At 49.0% G+C, this 22,630-nt stretch overlaps 1 protein-coding gene across 1 annotated transcript in view; it reads right to left on the reverse strand.

The window, feature by feature from the left end:
- LOC107114285 (glutamate decarboxylase 1-like) overlaps positions 1-6,095 on the reverse strand; it is a gene marked incomplete at its 3' end in the record, with an annotated part of 15,881 nt that extends 9,786 nt beyond the window's left edge. The window contains exons 1-4 of the mRNA XM_015415732.1: positions 5,987-6,095; positions 5,370-5,504; positions 3,734-3,976; positions 433-523 (exon numbers count right to left, since the gene is read on the reverse strand). Of these exons, the coding sequence (XP_015271218.1) occupies positions 433-523; positions 3,734-3,976; positions 5,370-5,504; positions 5,987-6,095 (578 nt within the window). The remainder of the gene's footprint in view (positions 1-432; positions 524-3,733; positions 3,977-5,369; positions 5,505-5,986) is intronic.
- Positions 6,096-22,630: the final 16,535 nt, after the last annotated feature.

Below are 22,630 nucleotides of genomic sequence, written 5' to 3' on the forward strand. Positions count from 1 at the left end.
CCCCTGCCCCCACCTGAGGACTAGTGGCAACCCTCACACCATCTGTCTACAAGAGACTGATGATGAAGAAGGAGGAGGAGAAGAAGAGATTGGATTTATACCCCTCCCTTCACTCAGAGTCTCAGAGCGGCTTACAAACTCCTTTCCCTTCCCCTCCCCTCCCCACAACAGATACCCTGTGAGGTAGGTGGGGGCTGAGAGAGCTCTTGACACAAACTGCTCTTTAGAGAACAGCTCTGAAAGAACTTGTGGTTGACCCAAGCTGCATGTGGAGGAAGCAAACCCGGTTCTCCAAGAGTAGAGTCCACTTGCGCTCCTAACCACGACACCAGACTGGCTCTCTTTAAAATTAATGAAAATGTAGTTTGGCTTGTTGTTATTAATGGAAACAATATTTTATTTTATTTTTTAAAAAAGATTCAAAATACATACATGTTGGTATTTGCCGTCGCTGTCAGCCATTCCCCAGCCAGTCCAATAACGTCAAGGCCACTAGAGAGCTGGTTGAAATATCGAGGATGTCCTTTTAAAAGAATGTTTAAAAACCCTCCTTTACAGATCAATTTGGGAAGCATTTCTTTTTGTTGTTGTTGTTGATGATCAACAAACGCATCAGCGCTCAACAGTTTGGACAACTAAAAAGTACCACTCGGCAAGGAAAGGGGCAGAGGGAATTCACGATTTAGTCCAGGGGTGTAGACGTTGTTTGCACATATGCCGTTCAACACGATCAAGAACAAAAGCCAAGGCCCAATGAAAAGGGGAGATCGCTAGTTTAACTCATTATTGGCCCAAGTCTGTTTTCCAAGGCTTTTTAACATTGACGGACTGGCCATTTAACTTATAGGGCCATTTCCTGGTGGGCTGCTACCGTAGAGGGCCACTGGTGGCCAGGAACAAGGCGGGTGAAGCCCCAGGGGCACCACAGAGGCAACTTGGCCTGGACCCTTCCGTGGCAACGATGATTGGTCTCAGCTCACCAACTGCGTCCTCCTGCCCTCCTGCCAGTTTGCATTGGAGGAGGTGGGTCAACCAGTGCCCATTTGTTGTCACCAGGGCCAGTTCCAGATTGTGGGTGGGGGGCCCCCGAGCAGAGAGTACCCAAGTGTCCCTCTCCTCTGCCCACCACCAGGCCCCCCCATTCGTGCCCCCCTTCCCAGCCACAGACCTATGTGTGCCCCTTCCCTTCCCACTACCGGGGGCCCCCATTCGTGCCCCCCTTCCAAACCATAGACCCATGTGCCTGTGCATCCTTTCCCCACCAACTCACAATGGGCCTCTCACAGCTCATGCGCACAACTGCCTGGAGCACCCACGGGCCCTTTCCATGATGAGGGGCAGTGCGTATGGCTGGGGGCACGGGTGGCAGGATGCTTTCAGGCAATCGGCAGGGGGAGAACAGGCAGGTGGGCAGCAGGAGGGGCTGGCAGGTCGGTGGCAGTGGGCCTTGCTGTCACAGGGGCCATTTCGTAGGAAAAGAGGTGTGGACACTCATTAGCATAACACATTAGCATACTCATTTGCATATGCCACACACCCTGGTATCACCAGAAGTGTGTTAGAAGACAACACCCACCGCTCAGGCTCCACTGGACTGTTTTGGATTGTTAGCTATTGGGGGGAGGGAATGTGCAGATCTGTCCTCACAGAGGAGGGAGAGCTCCTACATGAATAAAACATGAAGGTGCCACTGGACTGTTTTCGACCGGGGGACTGGGGGGGGGGCTCTGCAGCTTACCTGGCTGCTTCTTGCTCTGACTGAGGACTGCTGAGAGCAGGGGGCGGGGCTTGTTGCATGTGCCCGCCCCCTGGGCTCTTTACTGCCAGAGCTCCGCTCCTGTGTGCTCCTGCAGGAAATGACTCCTGGTCACCACCATGCAGGGGCCTCTAAGCTGAGCTTGCTCCAGTAGCATTTCCACTTACCAGCCCCCTCCTTCTTTGCAGAGAAAAGGACAATTACAGCATGTAACTGAACTACTGAGAAGGAAATGGGTGTGTGTGTGTGTGTGTGTCAGAGGTAGATCGGTTGTGTTGCCAACCTTCAGGTGGGGCCTGGAGATCTCCCACTATTACGATCGACCTCCAGATGGCAGGAATCAGTTCCCCTGGAGAAAATGGCTGCTTTGGAGGGTGGACTCTGTGGCATTGTACACCAATGAGGTCCCTCCCCTCCCCAAACCCCGCCCTCCTTAGGCTCCACCCCCCAATCTCCAGGTATTTCCCCACCCAGAGCTGGCAACCCAAGTTGTGTTACAGATCCACATTAGATTTGTACGAGGGAAGGAGGGAGTGAAGGGGATTGACTACATAAGTCATCTCAGCGGCCCTTTTGCCTATAGCCTAATTCTCACCGAGTTAATAAACCCATACCTGGGCTGCAGCCTTTCAGAATGGAGACAGACGGTTACATGAATGAATGCTCCTCCACAGAAAACATTCCATCCTCCTAGTGAACTAGATGTTGAGATGAAGGGCCTGGCCCTTCATCAGCTTTCCATATTGGCCGTTTCTTCCCATGATGGACCACTTCATCATGTAACAGACTTCAAAGACACAGTCGTTGCTGCTCTTTCTTGTCCTCGTGGGGCCACCACGTGTCAGTCACTGTAACTTTGAGCAGGTTCGTAGCCAGGATTTTTTAAATTCGGGGGGCCTTTAGATATGTCAGGGGGCACCCTGCACACACTCCTGCACCCCCCCCCCAAATGAGTGCCTGGGGGCTGGATGGGAAGTTGGGGGGGCTTGGCGGTAAGTCAGGGGGTCAGGCCCCAAGATCCCCTGGAATTACAGCTCATTTCAAGACTACAGAGATCAGTTCCTCTGGAGAACATGGATGCTCTGGAGGGAGGACTCTATGGCCTTGTACCCCGCTGAGCTCCCTGTCCTCCCCAGGCTCCACCCTCAGATCTCCAGGAGCTTCCCACTTTGGACCCGGTAACCCTACGTACTGCTGGAGGAACACACTCCACAAAGAAAGACTACATTATACACCCGAAGGTAATGTAGGGGATCCAAGCCTTAGTCCTTAAAAAGGTAAAGGTAAAGGTTCCCTTGCTCGAAAGCCAGTCGAATCCGACTCTAGGGTTGCGGTGCTCATCTCCGTTTCAAAGCCAAAGTGCCAGCGCTGTCCGAAGACGTTTCCGTGGTCATGTGGCCGGCATGACTAAACACCGAGGCGCACGGAACGCTGTTACCTTCCCACCGAAGTGGTACCTGTTTATCTACTTGCAATTTCTTGCTTTCGAACTGCTAGGTTGGCAGGAGCTGGAACTACAGACGGGAGCTCGCCCCGTCATGCGGCACACCCGGGTCTCGAACTGCTGAACGACCGACCTTCCACAGCCTGCAGTTCAGCGTCTTAACCACTTGAGCCACCGCAGCTCCATCCTTAGTCCTTAAAACTCCACTGTGTCATGTACAATGATGGAGAAGTAGCGTAGTTATCTGCTTCTCCACCATGCAACCTGAATCAATGGCTGAGGGAATTTGTGGACTGGTGCCACAAAACTCCATCGTATCATGTACAATGATGGAGAAGTAGCATCGTTATCTGCTTCTCCACCATGCAAACTGAATCAATGGCTGAGGGAATTTGTGGACTGGTCATGCGTCTATTTCAGAAAGCAGAAAGCTTGGAAACCACGGGATTCTTATGTGAGGTTATCAGGACACTGAACAGAGTTACATTCCCCCATAGCAATGCTATGCCCACAGTGTTCTGCCCATTGGTTACCTGTCTTAACGCCGTATTTTAAGGTATCCCTGCAGTCAACGAGTATTTGCTCCAAAGGCTGCGGCTGATCAGAGACCTCCACACTGAAGCCTTCTAAGCCTTCCAAAAGCTGGTGAGGGTGATGGAAGTCCAGCACTTTACTCTTCCCGTCGTATGTTTTCTTGATGTAGCTCAGGAGAATATCCACTACTTCGTGAAGGAAATGTTCTGTGAATTTCTCACCGTTCCTGGCAGGAAGCAACTCTGGGGGGCAGGGGGAAGAAAACCCAAAGGAAACACTGTATAGTATTTTGTGAAATCTAGGGCTCCAGAGGTAGTGTTGCCACACACACACACACACCCCGATAAGGGTGTGGTTTCCCCGCTTTTGGGGGGCCCCAATCTACCGCTGTCCAGCTGGTCGGTGGAGAAGCCCCACCCCCGAGCAGCCCCATCGGCACTGACATGCCCGGCACGATGACGTCACCTGGAGGTGACGTCATGCAGGGCACTTTGTGGGGGGGGGACGCTCTAGAATTTGAGAAAAAACTCTATGGTCACCAGGAGGGAGAGAGGAGCCCCCCCCAAAAAAAAATCAAAGTAAGAACCTGACAACCCTATCAAAAGGAAGCTTGGAACAAAAGCCTGGGCCCCATTGCCAGAGGCCATCTCCAGAAGGGACCTCAGGATCCCTGACAAAATGCATGTTTTTCACGCAGAAGGGCTCAGGTTCAATTTATGGTGAATTCAGTTAAAAAGTTGTGAACACTGACAGGAAAGACCTTTCTTTATCTAAGACCCTGAAGAGACACTAATAGGCTCCCGAAATCATAAGTGAGCAGGCCTGGAGAGTCTACGTGAGCCAAGAAGTCCACAAATCTATCACTGCCGTTGAGAAATGTTCTCCTTGAAGGGACCACCCTTGCTTATGGAGCCAGGAAGCACCAGCTGACATACACACAGGGAACAATATAGAGAGAGGAAATGTGCCGAATGTCTCCACTGAAAGGAAAAAAAAAATGTCTCTTCTCTCTTCTGAAGGCTATGGCCTGCTTCAGATGTTACCAGAATCAGCAACGAGCAGTAGCGTTCCCTCTAAGCTAAGTCAGTGTGAGCTAGCGCACAGTTTTTTAGACTCCGGCTCACACATTTTTGTCCTAGCTCAGGAAGGAGGGCTCCGGAGCAAGCTAACTGATGCCGTAGCCAAATCGCTCACTCAAAACTTTAATGCCAGTAGTGGCTCACAAAGTAGAATTTTTGCTCACCAGATTCCACAGCTTAGAGGGAACATTGGGTGTCAGTCTCCAGGTGGCAAATCTCCTGGAATTACAAGTGGTCTCCAAGTGACAGGGATCACTTCCCCCGGAGAAAATGGCTGCTTTGGAAGGTGGGCTTTATGGCATCGTACCTCACTGAGGTCCCCTCCCCTCCTCAAACCCCACATCCCCCAGCTTCCACCTCCAAAATCTCCAAAAATGTCCCAGGCCAGAGTGGGCAACCGTGACGAGCAGACTGAATAAGTGCATCGCTCTTCCACATTTTGAATTTAAAAGCCTGGAAGAAAACTGACGGAGATTCACAAGCTGTACAAACAAATCTGGAGTCTGTACGTCTCCTCTCCCCACATACTAAAATATTAATCAGATATTCAATGTACCTGACTCGTAGATGTTCGAGAAATTTGTCGCAAAGCTCTCGATGATAGGGCCTTTGTCTCTCTCTTCGCTTTCTCCCCGGAGGCAAGAGAGGTGCTTTCGTCTCATCCGGTGAGGCTCAGGATGATCCTGTTCATCTGGGGAAAGCGCCGTCAGAGGAATGAAAAAGAACACCAAAACACATTCCAATAATGCACAGTCCTGCTAAAACGGCAAGGCTGTATCAGAGCTTTATCCCTCTTAAGGCGAAGATACTGCAGCTGGAATCTTCACCCACACTAGGAACCTCTGGGATTTAAACAGGATATCCAAGCAAGTATGTTCGATCACCTGACAATTCAGTTTGCAGCCTGCTCGCAAGTTACGCTGACTGTTCATCTGTGTCTCAGCTAGGGTTGCCAGTCGCCCCTTGACCACCAGCAGGGGATGGGGTGTAGGACATCCAAAGCATCTGTTTACTCCAGCAGAATTGATCTCTGTCGTCCGGAGATGAGCTGTAATTTCGGGCGTCCTCCGATCCCACCTGAAGGCTGGCATCCCTGGTCTCAGCATGCTTGGTGGCTGCTTCTGGGCAATTGAACACTGTTTTGGGTTGCAGGACGCATCTTTCTCACCTCACCCCTGGTGGCCAATATGTCCTCTGAGGTGACGGAAGAGGATGCATTGGCCACCCAGGGTGGGGTGAAGTGGGCCGAGAAGGATGCATTTAATTGCCCATAAGCAGTCATCTTTTTTATTTATTTATTTATTTATTTGAGATTTATATCCCGCCCTTCCAAGCGGCTCAGGGCGGCTAACAAGCGGCTAATGCCAGGTTAAATAGATAAAATACAATAAAACAATATTAAAGGTAAAGGTTCCCCTTGCTCGAAAGCCAGTCGAGTCCGACTCTAGGGTTGCGGTGCTCATCTCCGTTTCAAAGCCAAAGAGCCAGCGCTGTCCGAAGACGTTTCCGTGGTCATGTGGCCGGCATGACTAAACACCAAGGCGCACGGAACGCTGTTACCTTCCCACCGAAGTGGTCCCTATTTATCTACTTGCATTTTCTTGCTTTCGAACTGCTAGGTTGGCAGGAGTTGGAACTTGAGACAGGAACTCACTCCATCATGCGGCACACCCGGGTCTCGAACTGCTGAACTACCGACCTTCCACAGCCTGCAGTTCAGCGTCTTCACCATTTGAGCCACCGCAGCTCCATATTACAATATTACACATCCACAATAAGATTCATAACAATATTTAAGGTGCTCTATTATCCTATATATAAATCCCCAAGATGGGCAGTAATCCCAAATCGACGGCCAGCTTTATTAAATAGCGAGGGCTCCAGCGGTGATGTTCTCCCCAATTCCGCCAGGTGACACATACCCCCCATAATAGGGGAATAATGGCGGTTGCGGCCCCTACTCAAAAGCCTGACGGAAGAGTTCCGTCTTGCAGGCCCTGTGGAACTGTATAAGGTCCCGCAGGGCCCGGATCTCCTCTGGGAGCTCATTCCACCAGGTAGGAGCCGCCACCGAAAACACCCTGGCCCTAGTATGGGCAAACGTAACATCTCAGGGGCCTGGGACTTCCAGGAGGTAAAGGCTCCCCGATCGTAGTGCTCTTGGGGGAACATACGGGAAGAGACGGTCCCTTAGGTAAGCTGGACCCCGGCCATTCAGGGCTTTAAAAGTAAGAACCAGCACTTTGAAGCAAATCCGGTATGCTATCGGCAGCCAGTGCAGCGCTTGCAGCACCGGCCGGATGTGGTCTCGCCTAGAGAGGCCCATCAACAGCCTAGCTGCAGCATTCTGCACTAGCTGTAGCTTCCAGATTTGCGACAAAGGCAGCCCCAAGTAGAGAGTGTTACAGTAGTCTAGCCTCGAGGTGACCGTCGCATGGATCACAGTGGCCAGGGCCTCACGGTCGAGGTAGGGGACCAACTGCCGAGCCAGCCACAGATGGTAAAAGGCCGACTTGGCAGTGGCTACCACCTGGGCCTCCATCGTTAACGAGGAGTCCAGGAGCACACCCAAACTCCTAACCTCCTGCACAGGCACCAAAGGCACCCTGTCGAAGGCCGGGAGAGGGAGCCCCAACCCCAGACCATGGTTTACCAATCTGAACACCAAACGCTAACCGTGTTTAGCTGCACACTCACATTTGCAATCATGATTCGTTCACAAACTCTGCCACCTTCCCCTACCCAGCAAAATGAAACCAGACAGCATGGCACCAGAATAACGGGTAGATTGGAAGGTTCCTTTTCCTTTTTTTAGTTTTTTATTGCACAAATAATTACAAACCGTTAAAATCACGTACAACAAATTTACAGAAACTATTAAGAGATACTATCCAGTTTCAAATGCTTGTATTATTTCTATTACGCTTTAAAAATTAAGCATTGAAACTAATCTATATAGATTCGGCATTTAAAAAAATTTCACCATGTTGCTCTAAATAGTTCAATATAGGGTATCAAATAAACTCAAAATCTGATTTATGATTGGAAGGTTTTTGACTGTTCCCTAAAGTGTGGGGGGGAAATCTTTTTTGGGTAGCAGAGTATTTAAGATATTTACAAATGGGATTGTTTGGGTGGGATCTTGATTAGTAAATTTCCGATTGCGCGTCCCGAGCGATAACGTTCATTCTTCACTTCATTATTAAGCATCTCTTACGTACATGTGGGAATTTCAAGCAGCTTCAGAGGACACTATACGAGTTACTGGGGCTCGCCTCTTCCAAAAGGGTGCTTGCCGAAACCTCTATGCGAGATATACCCTTAGGCATACTTAAGTGGCATCTTTGGACAATATTGTAAAAGAAATGAAGGCACGAGTGGGTGAGCACCTGTGAAGGTTTTAAACGTGTGTGAGAGAGAAAGAGAGCGCTGGAGTAGGGATCAGATGTGCCCTGTGGCATGCCTCTCCTGAAGCCAGCTAGAAGTACACTGCTGGCAAGCAGGGCAGGGCATTGGCTCAGCTTGGCATGGCTGTGGCACACAAAAAATAAAATAAGCCGGCTGGATGGGAAGTCGGGAGGCCTGGGCAGTAAGTCGGGGGCCCAGCCCCAAGATGCCCCACTGTAGCTACAGGCCAGGGCCCTAATAGGGCATGGTACACTGGGGGCAACATGAAGGGGGGTAGGGATGCTGTTAAGTCGGCTACTTAACAAAGAAGTTGGAGAGTGATTCAGCAAGAACACAACTTTATTCTTCAACTCGAACACAACTCCAACACAGATCAAGATCTGAGAGCCAGAACAGCCTTTACATTGCAGCTGTCCTGCTTTTAAACATTTCCGGCTAATGTAGCCACACCCACTGTACACATATCAACCTATGAGGTTGCCAAGATAAGGTCCAATCACATTACTTCCCGCTCCGGGAGCTCGCTTGAAATGATTGGCTCGTTACTTCCTGGGCTAGTGATTCTATGGGATGGATTTGGATCCTGTCCCAGGATGAAGCTTAACATCACAGTTCAGTTAGATGTTTCACAAGTCATGCATTCAAGGCAGCTTTGAATACACTACAGATGCCATCCTCCAGGTGGGACCTGGGGATCCCCCGGAATTACAGCTCATCTCCAGACTACAGAGATCAGTTTCCCTGGAGAAAATGGGTGCTCTGGAGGGTGGACTCTGAAAGGGGTGCCAGGTTCTTTTCTTCTGCTGGCAAGTGGGTGGGAGGGAGCTTCCTGGGAGCGGGGGTGAGGCGTCGTCGCCATGCACGACGTCCACAGCATGATGACATCATGCAGAACTGACCTCAACACACCAGGGACGTCGTATGGTGACACTCTGGCATTTTGGGCTTTTGTGTTGGGCCTTCATTTTGCTTTCACAAATATCTCATTTGTGATTCAGTCCATCCAGGGCCGGCTCAAGGTGTTTCTGCGCCCTAGGCGAGGCTGCCTTGTGGCGCAGATGCCAACCTCCCAGTGGGGCCTGGAGACCTCTGGAGCCAGACACCCTTTTGCTGCCACCACCACTGCCTCTTCCCCCCTACCCCTGCTGCCACCAAAGGGGGGAGGAGGGGGAGGCACAGCTTGGCGCCACATCCAGGGCCCGGCGCTCTAGGCGAATGCCTAGTTCGCCTAGTGGGTGAGCCGGCCCTGAGTCCATCGAAGCTTCTGGCCAGTTATTCACCTCTGAAGAGACTATTTGCTGATTCTGTGAAATGTCAGTTCAAAGTAACCGAGTATAAGCAATTGCAAAAAAGGGAAATCTATTATCACAGGACAGGTGTGTGAACGTTTCAACTGCAGTAGGATCCGTAACAAAAAGTCACGCGGCCATGCTCGAGAGACTCCATCGCTTTAGGGCATTCTGGCAAAAGACTGAAGTCATCAGCCAGACTCACCTGCTCTGTGCTCTCATTGAATCTCTCCTTCTTTGTGTGTTTAAATCATCAGGGCCAATTCCATTAACCAGCCTTTGTTTCGGAGAGAAAAGACAATTCTATGGGAAACGAGAAATACGAAGCTGCCAGGGGGATTCCGTAGAATCTGCTATAGAATTGTCTTTCTATGGGAAACAAAAGCTGAGTTGCAGTGTTTGTAAAACCAGCGTTGAGACCTGCCCTACATTATCTGGGGCCTAAACATCTCCGATGACCCCATCCCATTTCTAGGCCAAGTAGATTCTCCTTTCCTGACTGTGTTCCTGTCTCATTTACAGTGCTTTTCAAGCAATATGTTGGAGAACACTCAGATTCCTTGGAAGTTTACCTGGGGTCACATATGAACACATACGAAGCTCCTTATACTGAATTAGACCCTTGGTCCATCACAATCAGCATTGTCTCCTATGACTGGCAGTGGCTCTCCAGGGTCTCGGGTGGAGGCCTTTCACATCACCTACTGTGTTGTCCTTTTAACTGGAGATTCTGGGGATTGAAACTGGAACCTTCTGCACGCCAAGCAGATGCTCTGCCACTGAGCCACAGTCCCTCCCAGGGGCTTAATGAGGTCCCTTAATGAGATTAGCAATGGAGAAACGGGTTGGGTTATCCCCCACAACCAGTCAATCTCTGCATTGTGTGGCCTCAAGAAAGGTGAGGCGTATTATAGGTGGCTATGGAGCCAGTTTGGTGTAGTGGTTAAGTGCACGGACTCTAATCTGGGAGAACTGGGTTTGATTCCCCACTCCTCCACTGGCACCTGGCTGGATGACCTTGGGCAAGCCGTAGTTCTGATAAGAACTGTTCTTGAAAAAGAGCAGTTTCTGTCAAGAGTTCTCTCAGCCCCACCTACCTCACAGGGTGTCTGTTGTGGGGAGGGGGAGGGAAAGGAGTTTGTAAGCCGCTCTGAGACTCCTTTGGGTAGTGAAGGGCGGGGTATAAATCCAATCTCTTCTTCTTCTTCTTCTAGGCCCTGTCTACACATGCAGCAGCATAAAGTGGTAGACATCTGAGGGTCAACCTAGATGTGATGGTGGCAATAGGCCCTTGTGGCAATTTTATAATGGCTAAAGTTTCCTCTAAAATAGGTAGGGTTGCCTACCTCCAGGTGGTTTCAAAAGTAGAGAGATCACAGGATAGGCTGTCAAACTAAGCATACACACTGTGAAGAATGACGAAATTGCAATTTATATCAACAACCAAGGCCCCGGTCACACAGAGGATTTGCTGCGCTAAAGGCACAAATGTCAGGCAGATTTTCAGGGTGCGATCACACCGCAACATCTGGGAAGCGCAGCGCACCCGTGGCCAACCCATGGCATCCCGCTGAAGCTGCACAGTAAAAAAGTACCTCGGAAAGTGCACTAGTATCCGGAAAATGTGGGGCGGGGGCGGGCGTCTGATCGCGGGAGCCCTAGTATCCATGGCATCCGGCGCCCATCCACATCCCGTTGCAAACCGAATGTTTTTCGTAAGTACATGCGCACAAACATGTAACTGAAAGCAGTGCTGCTCCGCGGAACTGCGCATGCGCACAAACATGAAAGGCTTGCCGTGCCACTTCTTTGCCACGCTCCAGCATCGCCATCGTGTGATCGCCAGCTAACAGCCTAAGTGCAGAGACACGGGGGACCGTGTGATCAGGCTACCGCGCTTTATTTTGCTCCGGGGCGAACAGCCACGCCTCCCCCCCGCGTTATCTGGCCCGTGTGACCGGGGCCTAAATGTATGTAATCCAATTAATATCTCAATTTCTATGTACCAAAAATTCAACAGTCTTTAAGTGTCCCTTATAAACAGCTCAAAAGCAAGAAATTGCAAGTAGATGAATAGGTACCACTTCGGTGGGAAGGTAACAGCGTTCCGTGCACCTTGGTGTTTAGTCATGCCGGCCACATGACCACGGAAACGTCTTCGGACAGCGCTGGCTCTTCGGCTTTGAAACGGAGATGAGCACCGCAACCCTAGAGTCTGACTCGACTGGCTTTCGAGCAAGGGAACCTTTACCTTTTATAAACTGCCAATACAGCCACATCCATTCATTCAACAGGTGAACTCCAGGTATTCTAACCATCCTGTGTCCTTGCTGTGATTTGCCTGGAAGTGACTGAGGTTGTCAGCCAACTTATCTCCCATTCTGTGCTTCCACAAGGCTCACACACACAACTCCAACAGGCCAGCTAGAATGCCGGTTTTGCCAATTCCTTTGTGGGAAATCGTGAAATACGAGCTTCGAAGATTCATCCGATTAAGGGTGAACGGTCTATCCTAGGTTTCCAAAATAGCAATAACTGCCAAAACCTTTCTTGTCAGTGCCGCCAGGTGGTGGCTGGTGATCAGTTCCCCTGGAGAAAATAGCCATTGTGGAAGGTAGCCTCTGTGGCACAGAGGTCATTTCGGGGGGGATCGCAGTTCCCCCGGGAAAGGTACAGGGGCGGGGCACATGACGAAGCCCCGCCCCCTGCTTCTGGCCGTCCCGCTTCCGGCCCTCATTCAGCCAGGAGGAGGCAGGAGAAGAGGGAGGGTAAGTTGCTTCCTCCCTGCCTCTCCCCACCCCTGCCTGCCTGGGGCCAGGGAGGGCCTCATCCATGGCCCATCGCTACCCGTTTACTACCGGGTTTTCCCCGGTGTCTTTTAACTCCGCTTCTGCTGTGAAGCAGAACGGGTTGCCGACGGCTGCGGGGCGCCTCCCAGATGTTGTTGTCTGATCACGCCCTTAAATCTGCCCGGCATTCACACCTATGTCGGGTCTAATTGTACGTATGATCGCAGCCTAAGTATGTGATTAGCAACTCAGATGGTTACATACATTTATATTCATTTGTGATAATGCTTTATACTCTTAATTATCATCTTATACATTTTCACTGTTGTAATGCTTTACTTTGTGTTATGTCTGGACATAAGGAGGCACGCCTGGGCTTGTCTGGGCAGGCCACCGAGTTGGAGCTTGAAGCCCGAGAACAAAGGCTGGCCGGATCCTGGAACCTGCCTGCGGATTGGCCCCTGAGGGCAGCCAGCCTATCTGGAGCCTGGAGGCCATTTGAACTCACCAATCGCATGGGGGGCTGGGAGTGGCTTAGGCGTATATCGTTAGGGCAGTTCCCCCATGTAATGCATTCATGTCGAGATACAATAAACAGCTGCTTGCCGTGTTAAACCCACTATTTAACATTTCTTCACCTCTGCCGTGTTAAACCCACTATTTAACACTTTGTATGTTCATTGTTGTTCATTGTTATTCTTTAAAATCACACAATAAAATTTAAAATTAAAGAAAAAGAAAACTACCTATCTGTCATTCTCGATCTTCATCCACATGCGCGAGTTGTCAAAGTGCACATTCTCTACATGAAGGCATCATATGGAGGCGACAGCTGGATTTGCAGTGCGCTGCACTGGTCTAATCATTGCCTGCCATCTGACCCTTCCCAGGGAACCACAAGCTAGACTGGCTGGGCCACTGATCGGACCCGTAGGATCTGGAAGCCACAAGAGGCCATGTATCTATCCATATTTCGGTCCCAACTCACTCCCTTTCATCTTTCATTAATCATCTCATAGAACCTAAGCCCGTTCAGGCCCCCCCCCTCCTCCGGGAGCCGCTCCTGTTCCTTGTTACTCGGCGGAAACCTAATATTAGTAACAGCATCCCATCCCCCGCCAATGGCCACGGGGGGGGGGAATGGGGACCTGGCAACCCCAGCTCAAATCCTGGGAGACCTTGGCCAGTCACACACTCTTGGTGTAAGTTCTGGGGTTGTTTTGGAGGAGAGGAGAATGATGTAAGTCCCTTTGGGTCCCCATTGGAGAGGAAGGCCGGGTATAAATGAAGTAAGTTAATTTTTAAACAGCATGATAAAAAGTAGAGACATCACCCTGCCAACAAAAGTCTGCATGGTCAAAGCAGTGGTATTCCCAGTGGCCATGTATGGCTGCAAGAGTTGGACTATAAGGAAGGCCGAGTGCCGAAGAATAGATTCTTTTGAACTATGGTGCTGGAGAAGACTCTTGAGAGTCCCTTGGACTGCAAGAAGATCAAATCAGTCAATCCTAAAAGAAATCAACCCTGACTATTCCCTGGAAGGCCAGATAATGAAACTGAAGCTCAAATACTTTGGCCACCCAATGAGAAGGGAGCACTCACTGGAGAAGACCCTGATGCTGGGAAAGACTGAAGGTCAAAGAAGACGGGGACGGCAAAGGATGAGATGGTCAGACAGTGTCATAGATGCAACGAACATGAAGTTGAGCAAACTTCAGAGGACGGCGGAAGACAGAAAGGCCTGGCAGGATCTGGTCCATGGGGTCGCGAAGAGTCGGACTCAACTGTGCGACTGAACAACAACAAAATTTTTAAAAACTAAGCTGTCCTGTAGTTTACTCTTTCTGTGATGGACGCAACGTAATTTATCCCTCTCCCCAATGTATTGTGACTAAAGATTGTCTTGAGCTCTTCTGTGAGTTTTGGGGGAGTGCTTAAGCTGGGATAACTTTGGCGCATCACAGAGCACTCGACTGTGTCTTTTCCCATCAACACCCTCCCTTTTAGAGTGCTACATCGCCACATATTAAATGGTTACTGGGTTTAGCACTGCTTTAAATATACAAACATGGGAGAATAATTAGATTCCCATCCAGATTAGTATGGGTGACCTCATTTGTCTTTTCCCAGAAAGAAGGCTATAAAATCCTGAGAGTCTTCAGGAGAGGAACTGGGTAGAAAGCAGTGTTCCCTCTAAGCTGAGTTAGTGTGAGCTAGCTCACAGTTTTTTAGCCTCTGGCTCACACATTTTTGTATTAGAGAAGAGAGACTGGATTTATACCCCGCCCTTCACTACACAAAGGAGTCTCAGAGTGGCTTACAAACTCCTTTCCCTTCCCCTCCCCACAACAGACACCCTGTGAGGCAGGTGGGGCTGAGAGAACACTGACAGAAACTGCTCTTTTTCAAGAATAGCTCTGACAGAGCTATGGCTTGCCCAAGGTCATCCAGCAGCTGCAAGCAGAGGAGTGGGGAATAGCCCAGGAAATGAGGAGTAGCTCAGGAAGGATGGCTCCAGAGTGAACTAATTTATGCAGCAGCCAAATCGCTCGCTCACAACTTTAATGCCAGTAGCTCACAAAGTAGAATTTTCACTCACAAGACTCTACACAGCTATCAGGCTCCCTAGTCAGGTCACACCACACAGGGCTTCTTAAGAAGATAACTGTTTATTAGTGGATCCAGGACTAAAGAACACGTGTACAGATTGTGTCAGGAATGGCCGTCAGTATTAGGGCCTCTGACTTATAGTGAAATCAAACATTCCCCCTGTAAGCATAAGCCAATGGATATAGTCCGCGCGCGCGTGCAGCAAAGCAAGCAAGCATAGCGGAGAAGCCATTAAATTTCCCAGCCGTGTAAACTGCAGCTGGAACATCTACAAGGTAAAACATAAGAAAGCGCACAGTAGCTGAGCAGGGGAGAGCTGAGAACGAGAAGGAGAGTACCCCTCCACATTCCAGATTTATGACAGGGCTACCTGACAACAGCTTAGAGGAAGCATTGGTAGAAAGTGCTCGATATCTACATAGCTCTCTTCATTTTGTCCAAAATAACTTTCAGCCCTGACCGGGATAGCTCAGGCCAGCCAAATCTCATATTCTTGGAAGCTAAGCAGGGGTGGGCCCTGGCTAGTATTTGGATGGAAGACCTCCAGGGGATGCCAGGGTCGTGACACGGAGGCAGGCAGCGGCCAACCACCTCTGAACTTCTCTTGCCTTGAAAACCCTACGAGATTACCAGAAGGCACCTGTGACTTGACGGTACTTTCCACCACCGCTTCTATCTCCGACAGACAGATCTAGCAATTTGTAAAGCTGCTTATCAAAGCAGTTTATACACAGAGAAGAAGAGAGAAGAGGAGATTGGATTTATACCCTGCCCTTCACTACCCAAAGGTGTCTCAGAGCGGCTTACAAACTCCTTTCCCTTCCCCTCCCCACAACAGACACCCTGTGAGGTGGGTGAGGCTGAGAGAGCTCTTGACAGAAACTGCTCTTTTTTTCAAGAACAGCTGTTATCGGAGCTACGGCTTGCCCAAGGTCATCCAGCCAGGTGCAAGTGGAGGAGTGGGGGAATCAAACCCGGTTCTCCCAGATTAGAGTCCGCGCACTTAACCACTACACCAAACTGGCTCTTGAAACACAGTGGCCGATTTGTGTGTGCCTGTGACTAGTCCTCAGGTAATTAATATGCTGTCGCTCTGTAAAATATTTAATTCCATTGGCTCTCTTTCTGTGCCACAATCCAATATTTGTCACTAGTTAACCACAGTTAAGACGCTGAACTGCTGGCTGTGGAAGGTCGGTAGTTCAGCAGTTCGAGACCCGGGTGCCGCATGACGGAGTGAGCTCCCGTCTCTAGTTCCAGCTCCTGCCAACCTAGCAGTTCGAAAGGAAGAAATTGCAAGTAGATAAATAGGTACCACTTCGGTGGGAAGGAAACAGCGTTCCGTGCGCCTTGGCGTTTAGTCACGCCGGCCACATGACAACGGAAACGTCTTCGGACAGCGCTGGCTCTTCGGCTTGGAGATGAGCACCGCAACCCTAGAGTCGGATTCGACTGGCTTTCGAGCAAGGGAACCTTTACCTTTACCTATTTACATTATATCACCTTCACCATTAACTCACTGAAACTGATGGGGGAGGGGGGAGGAAACCCCCCGATATTTATATTCTCTGTTTCGATTTTTGCTGAAGTGTTCTCTGGGGAGAAGAAATAACATTTACATATTTAATAACTTGATACTGCCTGCCAAAGCAGGTGCCTAGAAGGAAATTTCCATACAATTAGCTGAATGTGCCGACACACCTGCTGCAAATTGAATCCTACATTATATTGTCAACTCCAGGTTTTAACCAAGTGAGGTTTGTATTTTCTGCTATGTGCTATAATTTGGATTTGTCATGAAAATATACTGTATGGAAACAATGGCGAGTCTGTTCTAATTCTGCCACGAATCTATTTGTGCATTTATACCTCATTTAGAAGCACGAGAGTCGCAAAACACCTCTCTTCCCTGTGTGCAAAATATAAATGGAGCAATTACAAAGTTCTCGTGTTTTCCCCACCATGTCCTCTTAAATGCTTGCCAAAAACTTGCTAACTGGGATGGGAGCAAGAGGTGCCAAATCTGCCAGTCACTTGACTGACTATTTGCAATTTCATCGTTTCAGCACCTGTGCTAGTTCTCCCCCCCACACACACATGTCTACCAAATGTCTACCACGTTTGGAGGCTACGTACTTTCAACAGGGAAAGATATAGGCCCAATCTGCATCTAACATTTGTTCCGCTGCGTTACCATACCCATGCTGGAACAGAAATCCCCCTCTGCATTGCATTCCACTTTCACTTTGATTGGTTGTCGGATCTAAGGATGTATATTGTCACCTTGCTTATTTAATATATATGCAGAGTACATCATGCGAAATGCTGGCCTGGATGACTCACAAGTGGGAATTAAGATTGCTGGGGAAAAGATCAACAACCTCAGATATGCAGACGATACCACTCTAATGGCAGAAAGTGAAGAGGACCTAAAGAGCCTCTTGCTCAGGGTAAAAGAGGAGAGCGCAAAAGTGGGCTTGAAGCTCAACATCAAAAAAACTAAGATCGTGGCATCCGGCCCCATCACTCCTTGGCAAATAGAAGGGGAAGTCGTGGAAGTAGCGACAGACTTCACGTTCCTGGGATCCCAGATCACCGCAGACTGTGACAGCAGCCATGAAATTAAAACACGCCTGCTCCTTGGGAGGAAAGCGATGGCGAACCTAAACAGCATGATAAAAAGTAGAGACATCACCCTGCCAACAAAAGTCCGCATGGTCAAAGCAATGGTATTCCCAGTAGTCATGTATGGCTGCGAGAGTTGGACTATAAGGAAGGCCGAGCGCCGAAGAATAGATTCTTTTGAACTATGGTGCTGGAGAAGACTCTTGAGAGTCCCTTGGACTGCAAGAAGAACAAATCAGTCAATCCTCAAAGAAATCAACCCTGACTGTTCCCTGGAAGGCCAGATAATGAAACTGAAGCTCAAATACTTTGGCCACCAAATGAGAAGGGAGCACTCACTGGAAAAGACCCTGATGCTGGGAAAGATTGAAGGTCAAAGAAGACGGGGACGGCAAAGGATGAGATGGTTAGACAGTGTCAACTCGACTGTGCGACTGAACAACAACAACCAGACTGCATGCCGCTTTCACTTCGTTTGATCTCTCGGTTTTATGGTAGCCGTCCGCATAGATTGATGGCCATTCTATGGCCATTCAGGGGTGACTCTGCGGTCGGTGCCTACTGGGACCCCTCCCCTCCTCAAACTCTGCTCTCCTGATAAGAACCATAGATATTTTATTTTGCACGTTATAACAGCAACCGGAATCTTATTCGCAAAAACATGGAGGACACCGAAAATCCCAACGCTTCATGGGTTGACAACGAAGATTATGGAATGTGCTGCAATGGACAGATTGACAAATATACCGAAAGGGAAAATGGAAGAAGAATTTATGGGACCGTGGAGCTCTTTCGAGAGCGGCTCTTGAAAGAACAGCTCTGAAACAACTTGTGACTGACCCAAGGTCACACCAGCAGCTGCATGTGGAGGAGTGGGGGAATCAAACCTGGTTCTCCCATATTAGAGTCTGTGCTCCTAACCACTACATCAAACCACTGCAAACCACTCCTAACCACTACACCAAATAAAGTAATATTTCATTTGTCCATCCTAAACCTTCTGCCCATCAGCTTCATTGGACGTCCTCGAGTCTTTTGGGAGAGGGGGGAAAGGCTATAGTCTTAAAAGTGTAGACTTCTGAATTTCCCAGAGGGGGCTTGGTGCTGAACCTGACCTAGGCCCACACTTAGTAATCTCGGTAATCCACATTAAATTATTTAAATATGAAATAATATATATTTCCAGAAACATATACCAATAATAATTAATCACGTGAGATGATGTCACTATTGGTGCTTGTGTGGCCAAAGAGCCCCACCAAGGAGCCAGGAGCCCTCCCACATCGGGTTGCCAAGTCCATCTTCCATCCCCAGCAGGGGACTTTTGGGGTGTTCCTGGAGGGGGTGGGGCATCCCCGACGTGATGACATCACATTGGGGATGTCCACTGCCGCCCCGTCCGCGCGCCAGATCTCCAGAAACAGCAGTTCCCTGCACTTAAAGGAGCCGGCGTTTCCCTTTTAAGTGCAGGAGCTGCGTTTCCCCTTTAAGAGCAGCCACATTTCCCTTTTAAGAACACGAAGCTTGGCATTTCCCTGCAAGCTTGCGGAGATCAGGCTTGGGAGGAAACACGGGTTCCACACACTTAAAGGGAGAGAGATGGGTGGCTGTGGGTGTTGGGGTGGGGCTTCCCCCGCCGGCCATTTGGCCGGCGGCGGGTAGAACCCCCCCCCCAAAATGGGGGACCCCTGGCAAACCAGGGGGGTTGGCAACCCTACCCCCACCGGACAAAAGGTAAGACCTGGCAACCCTATGGAACCACCTCCCCAAGGAGGTACGCCTGGCCCCTTCATTGTCAACCTTCAGGAGGCAGTTGAAGAGAGTTTTATTTGGGACCCTGTTTGACTAATTTAGTTTTTATTCGTTGTCAGTCCAAACTGAGTTTTCAAATTCTGGTCTTTTATGTGGGAAGGGGCCATACAGACCATCTAGTCCAACCCCCTGCCCAATAGAGGACCAGCCTAAAGCACATTACTTTATTAACAATGATCCTGTTGCTCAGCACCGTTGGTCTGAATCAGCAGAACAAGTTTAGAGTCCGGCAGCACCTTGAAGACCAACAAAGATTTATTCAAGGTTACGAGCTTTCACGTGCATGCACACTTTTCCAAATTCCAATGTATTTGTTTGATTAACATTGTAAACCACCATGAGTTTCGTAAGGTAGTAAGGCCCCTAATAGATGTTTTAAATAAATAAATATATTTATTTATCCAGTCTTTTTTCCCCAGCTCCAAATTAGGAAATACCTGGAGATTTTGGGAGTGAAGACTGGAGAGGGCGGGGCTTGGGGAGGGGAGGGGCTTCAATGCGATAGACTCCACTCCACCTTCCGAAGCAGCCATTTCCTGTAGGTGAATTGATCTCGGTCATCTGGAGGCCAATTGCAATGGCGGGGGATCTCCAGCCACCACCTGGAGACTGGCAACCCTATGATTTACATTTGCTCTGAGGTCTACGGAAAACCCACCAATGGGCATACTTTATTTATTTCAGTTCTTGCCCCCGTATCTTTCAGGAAGAAACACATGATATCTCAGAACCATTTTAAGATATTCTGTATTTAAAAGTCGGTGACAGAAAGGTAAAGGAGCAGACGTGGTGAACACTCCCATCCTAAAAGCTGCTCACGTTTTTTGTAAGCATCCCAGTCAAACCCTTGAAAATGGCACCACACACATACAAACGCCTACACCCTTTCTAAAAGGGCAGGGGTCATTTCCTGCGGGAGCGCACAGGAGCGGAGCTCCGGCAGTAAGGAGCCCAGGGGGCGGGCACATGCAACAAGCCCCGCCCCCTGCTCTCAGCAGCCCTCAGTCAGGCCAGGATGAGCAAGAAGCAGCCAGGTACGTTGCAGAGTCTCCCCCCCACCGCCTGCCTTCAGGTACAAGCTCTCCTTCCTCTGTGAGGGCAGATCTGCACGTCCCCCCCACCGACAATGGCTAGCAATCCAAAACAGTCCAGTGGAGCCTGAGCGGTGGGTGTTGCCTTCTGACACACTTCCGGTGATGTCAGGGGGTGTGGCATATGCAAATAAGTTATGCTAATGAGTTATGCTAATGAGCTCCTGCACCTCTTTTCCTATTAAACGACCCCTGTAAAACAGTATATGTGACTAATCAAATGCCCTCAGCTGGGGCCTATCTCTGTGAAGTTACACTTCTTGGTCTTCCCTAGCGTGATTTCCTGCAGAGATTGATGGGAACTGTAGTTTTTATTTGCTCCCATACCAAATTGGAAGGCTACCATTTCAATCAGCCTCACCAATCCAGAATGTTATGACCAGGTTCCAAAGACACATCAGCTACGCCATCATGAATGGACATAACGTTCGTGAAAAATCTCACTTGAAAAATCAAACACGGACAAATATTCTTGAAACACGGCACATTTCAAACTGCAAACAAATAAGTAACCATAGAGTATGCGGTGCTTGACATGAGGCAAGGAGACTGTGAGCAAGGAAAGCTCAGTGTTCAAGTAAATTATTTGCAAAGACCACAGCAGTGGTGTAAAGAATCCATGACTACAAAAGTGCTCTTGGAACAGGTCTTGCTGAATTTTAGGAGATGCCTCAGCTAAGACAGAGAGTGACTCGCCCAAGGTCACCCAGCTAGGATGTTCCACAGCCATAAGGAAGCCATTTCACATGCCCCAGCAAGCCATCCTGGGCAAATATTAGAAGAGTATCATCAAAGAATAATGTCGCCCTAAATTGTGCTTCGGTCGAGCGCCAAAGAATAGATTCTTTTGAACTATGGTGCTGGAGAAGACTCTTGAGAGTCCCTTGGACTGCAAGAAGATCGAATCAGTCAATCCTAAAAGAAATCAACCCTGACTGTTCCCTGGAAGGCCAGAGAATGAAACTGAAGCTCAAATACTTTGGCCACCCAATGAGAAGGGAGCACTCACTGGAGAAGACCCTGATGCTGGGAAAGACTGAAGGTCAAAGAAGACAGGGATGGCAAAGGATGAGATGGTTAGACAGTGTCATAGATGCAATGAACATGAAATTGAGCAAACTTCAGAGGACGGCGGAAGACTGGAAGGCCTGGTGTGATCTGGTCCATAGGGTCACAAAGAGTCGGACTCGACTGCAACCGAACAACAACAAAAATTGTGCTCAGAACCACACCAAAGATATTCACATAGGATTCCCAGTCTTCAGGTGGTAGCTGAAGATCTCCTGGGATTGCAACTCAAACCCATGTGGCAGAGATCAGTACACCTGGAGAAAATGGCTGCCTTGGAAGGCGGACGGAATGGCATTACACCTCATTGAAGTCCCTCCCATCCCCAAGCCCCGCCTTCCTCAGGCTCCACCCCTAAATCTCCAGGTATTTCCCAACCCAGAGCTGGGCAGCCCTATATTCATGTTACTTTTTCAGATCTCTTCCCACATCGGAATACACTTCAAAAGTATATTCATTTCAACACAAAAAGGCCATGCGTTTCCTCTTCCAATTACATGGATCGCAGTTTCGGATTTCTTTTCAGAAGCTTACCAGCATTATTTCCTTAAAGATAGTGTCTTAATACATATCTCAGTCAATGTTCCCTCTAAGCTGTGGAGTCTTGTGAGCAAAAATCCTACTTTGTGAGCTACTGACATTAAAGTTGTGAGCGAGCACTTTGCCTACTGTATAAATTAGTTTGCTCTGAGCGTGCACTTTGGCTACTGCATAAATTAGTTTGCTCTGGAGCCATCCTTCCTGAGCAAAGACAAAAATGTATGAGCCGGAGGCTAAAAAATGGTGAGCTAGCTCACACTAACTCAGCTTAGAGGGAACACTGGTCTCCGTGTACTCATGCCTCTGGAATCTGAACCTGAAAAGTATGTTCTATGGGAGGGGAAGATCATAACTTCCATAAATGCACATGCTTTGTTTAGCATTGTTTTTTTTGGGGGGGGGTTCCTGAAAGAGAGCGCTAGTGAGAGATATCTGACGTAGGGTTTGATACGGAGTCAAATGTGCAGCGAAATTTAGTCTGTGAACCCGTTACTCGAAGTACTGTGATTTTTAAAAATCTGTTTTTATTATATATATGTATATATCATCTTTTTTTTCTGAACTGTAAGGGGAAGAAAAGACCGC

Source organism: Gekko japonicus, unplaced genomic scaffold (genome assembly GCF_001447785.1).
Source record: "Gekko japonicus isolate JY-2015 unplaced genomic scaffold, Gekko_japonicus_V1.1 scaffold5051, whole genome shotgun sequence".
Taxonomy (NCBI): Eukaryota; Metazoa; Chordata; class Lepidosauria; order Squamata; family Gekkonidae; genus Gekko; species Gekko japonicus.